Source organism: Sinocyclocheilus grahami, unplaced genomic scaffold, assembly GCF_001515645.1.
Source record: "Sinocyclocheilus grahami isolate Dianchi unplaced genomic scaffold, SAMN03320097.WGS_v1.1 scaffold476.1, whole genome shotgun sequence".
Taxonomy (NCBI): domain Eukaryota; kingdom Metazoa; phylum Chordata; class Actinopteri; order Cypriniformes; family Cyprinidae; genus Sinocyclocheilus; species Sinocyclocheilus grahami.
This window is the reverse complement of record NW_015505655.1, coordinates 1,379,597-1,383,461: the sequence shown is the minus strand read 5'-3', so window position 1 is coordinate 1,383,461 and position 3,865 is coordinate 1,379,597. Positions and strand designations below refer to the sequence as shown.

Below are 3,865 nucleotides of genomic sequence, written 5' to 3'. Positions count from 1 at the left end.
ATCTTTAAAATAGCATCATATGACCCCTTTAAAGTGTACCTAAAGTATACTTGCAATAGTTCCACTTTAGCACAATCAAATATACTTCAGTATATCTTTAGTTGGACTTCAGCACTACTTCCACTCAATTAAAGTGCGTTAAGTACAAAATTAGTTGTTCCAATTTAGCAGATTTTAAGTATATCAGTTTAGTACACCAAAAGTACAATTGCAGGGTATTTAAGTACATAAATATATAAATGTTTTTTATGGTATACTTAGCATGAAATAAATGTATTTCAAATCCATTTTAGTTTATTAATTTTTTTACTAGGGTTATATCGCCCTACTTGTATATCCAACTTCATATGAAAAGCTGGGTGATAATATATTCCAGTGGCGGGCCGTGCATTTTACACCTAGGCCTTCAGTGGCGTCCTACATGAATTAATCCATCTCTTCATACCATCATAATGGTGCCACGGCTATAGAAACCATACATATTACACAGTAACGCAGTATAACAGGGCACTACATAACAGACAGGTATCTTATGTAGCAAGAATGAATGCCATTACTAAAGAAAGAAACCCAATTAACAATTGCGCAACACATCATCTGTAGCTGAAGCATTAACCTATACCAAAACGACACAAATACAGTCCATCCGATGTTCTTACAGACATTTATTCACCCAAACACATTTATACCTTACAGATAGCATTGGTATAAAACAAATAAGGTGATTACATGTGTTTTAAAGTTGAGCTAACAATTTAATGTTCTCTTACTGCTTTATTTCGTCTTCACGAGTCTCCCCGCCGGTCTGTCAGCGCGAGTGTTGCCAACTCGAAATCTGGTTGGTTAAAGCAACGGTTTCATTGCCATTGATTTAAGCTAACAGACGCCTGCACTGTTGATTCTGAAGGCCTTAAGGCAGATTTCTTTGACCCTGGCAACACGATTGCTGAAATATGATTGGATAAAAGCTCTAATATAAACATACAATGCTGGAAGCAGTGCAACCAAGAGAAAAGCTATGAAATGAAGAGAATAGACTATTGGAAATAATTTAATACGCATTCATGGAAAAATATATTAAAACTAAATCAGTGATTCTAATAGTGTTTAGGCCAGCAGAGAAGGCTTTGCTGGCCCTGACGGCCCACCACTGATATATTCACATTTTGCGGTGAAATAATAAAAAAAAACAGGCAATTGAGATTTGCTAAGATTTCATAAACATGTCTTGAACACTGAGGGGGAGCACAAATTAAGATATTTTTGATGAAATCTGAGAGCTTTCTGACCCTGCATAGACAGCAATGCAACTACCACATTCAAGGCACAGTAAGGACATCGTTAAAATAGTCCATGTGACATCAGTGGTTCAACCTTAATTTTATGAAGCTACGAGAATACAACAAAAATAACGACTTTATTCAACAGTTTCTTCTCTTCCGTGTCAGTCTTCGATGCGCGTTCACAAGAGTACCACAACGCATGCTTGTGATGCTGCTGACGCAGGAGCCGGCGTTCTGACGGAGAACGTCCATCTCTCTTAGTTCATCATCTGTATATTCTGGTTCAGATAAGTAATGCTGGGCAAAAACTTGAAAGTCATCCTCTCTGTCGAAATCTTCAGACATGTTTCCGAAGACTGTTTTATGTACAGCGTGCGTCTTCCTCTGCTTGTAAACAAGGTGCAGCGCATCCGGGTCCTACGGCAGAACATCAGAACGCGTGCGTCGTGGAACTCTCGTGAACACGCGGCGAAGTCTGTCACGGGAGAGAAGAAATTGTTGAATAAAGTCGTTATTTTTGTTTTCTTTGCGCACAAAAATCTTCATAACATTACGGTTGATCCATTGATGTCACATGGACTATTTTAGCAATGTCCTTACTACCTTTCTGGCCCTTGAACATGCAGTTGCTGTATATGGAGGGTCAGAAAGCTCTCAGATTTCATCAAAAATATCTTAATTTGTGTTCTGAATATGAACGAAGGTCTTATGGGATTGGAACGACATGCAGAACTATCTCTTTAACACACTGGAATTTGCGCTGTGCTTCTGTCAACGGTGAACCCTGCCTACTTTGATTTGATTGGCCATCTCAATCGACCAATCATTTATGTTTCTCTTTTTCTACCAGACGTGGATCCGCTGATCATGCTACTGGTCCTTTTCATCGGACTGATCCTCTGCCTGCTGTCTATGACTGTGATTCTGTCCCACCACAAGTCAGTTTTCACGAGCACACGCACCTTTACTAGCTATCTAAATGAGGACAAATGTATATATATACTATTATGGGGGACACTTTTGTCCTTTAATCATAGTTCAATAAAGGCTGATTAAGGTTTGTTGTGCATGTATGGATGGACAGAGAAACATGTAGGCTACTGAAACAATTTCACGTGATGTAACTGTGGAATATTTATATTTCAAGAATTAAATTATAAAAAAAAGTAACAGTTTCTGTGCACTTTACAGATTTCTTCTTAAGAAACTCTGGCCTGACATCCCGTCACCAGAGCACAAGTTTCCAGGCCTTTTTACCATCTACAAAGGAGATTTTAAGGTAATTTATTCTTTTTTTTTTTTAAAGAATGTCAATATAGAGTTATTTTGAATTTCAGTAATATTTACAGTGAACAACATAGTTACTAGCCAATGTCAATAATATCAAAATAGCCAAATAATGGGGATTTTTAAGGTAATTAATTATTTTTTTTAAAAAGAATGTCAATATAGGTAGGCGCATTTATGTTTAATTTAACCAAAATGATGACTGTTGAATAAACAACATTTAAAAAAAAAGAATTAATACTTTTATTCAGCAAGGATGTATCGCTAATTTCAAAATAGCCAAAAAAATGGCTTATTAAATGTCCTGGTTGATATCAGTCTATAATAACATGAGCCAGGATCTGACCTCTTAAATACAACAGATTATTGTTTATTATTAAATTTTTAGTCAATGAAGGACAATATTTGACGTCAACAGCTGTGTGCATGGGTAGGAAAGCTGATTGGAACTGAAAAACCACTGATCATTACTAGCGCTAGATGTTTAGTAATTAACTGTGTTTCCTCTACCCTCAGGAGTGGATGAGCCAAAATAATGGCAGTATGTGGGGCAGATCAGTCCATGTGTACACAGAGGAGCTTCCTTCACCACTGGAGGTTTTGTCCGAGGTTTCCCTGACCAGCCACGGCACATCCCAGAGAGAGGAGAGGCAAGCTGTGGAGGAGGACAAGGAGAAGGAGAGCGAGCGTTCGGACTCGGGGTTAACGGACAGATGGCAAGAACCTCCTGAAGCTTACTGTCTCGTGGAGCAACTGAGGGCGCTTCAAGAAAACCCAGAATCTCTTTCCCAGTCATTGTTACTGCAGTCACATGACACCTACGTCACTCTCAATCAAAACTCCCAAGGAGATGACGAGCGACAGGTGGACGATGTCTTCGAGGAGACGTTACCGCTCCAGATGCTCTTCACCACCGCAGGAAGGATGTCCTTGAACACCTCGCACTCCGACCTCGGCTCCCTCCAGCAGAGCTCGGGTTCGGGCAGACTATCGTCCCAATCCAGCTTCGAGTATCCCAACCACACGTGGCCCCCCAAAGGGCCGGGATACGCCTACATGGCGGTCGCAGACTCGGGGGTCTCCATGGACTACAGCCCGATGAGCTCCAGCAGGATCGCGGCGCTCGGGAGACACAGGATGTACACAAATGATTACAAAAACGAGATTTTTCTCCACAAGTGGCCACTCTCCGGTCAACACACTCAATCCGGATCAGAGTCCTGCATGGGTCCCGGTTGGTAAACCTGCAATACCTAGGGATAGTCCACCCAAAAGTGATTATTCTGTCATCATTT

General features: G+C 40.3%; 1 protein-coding gene across 1 annotated transcript in view; it reads left to right on the top strand.

Annotated features, from left to right (window-relative positions):
• Positions 1-3,851, top strand: part of LOC107553679 (erythropoietin receptor-like) — a 7,908-nt gene extending 4,057 nt beyond the window's left edge. Inside the window, exons 6-8 of the mRNA XM_016235974.1 lie at positions 2,134-2,221; positions 2,475-2,562; positions 3,087-3,851. Of these exons, the coding sequence (XP_016091460.1) occupies positions 2,134-2,221; positions 2,475-2,562; positions 3,087-3,812 (902 nt within the window). The 3' untranslated portion in view covers positions 3,813-3,851. The remainder of the gene's footprint in view (positions 1-2,133; positions 2,222-2,474; positions 2,563-3,086) is intronic.
• The last annotated feature ends 14 nt before the right edge of the window (positions 3,852-3,865 follow it).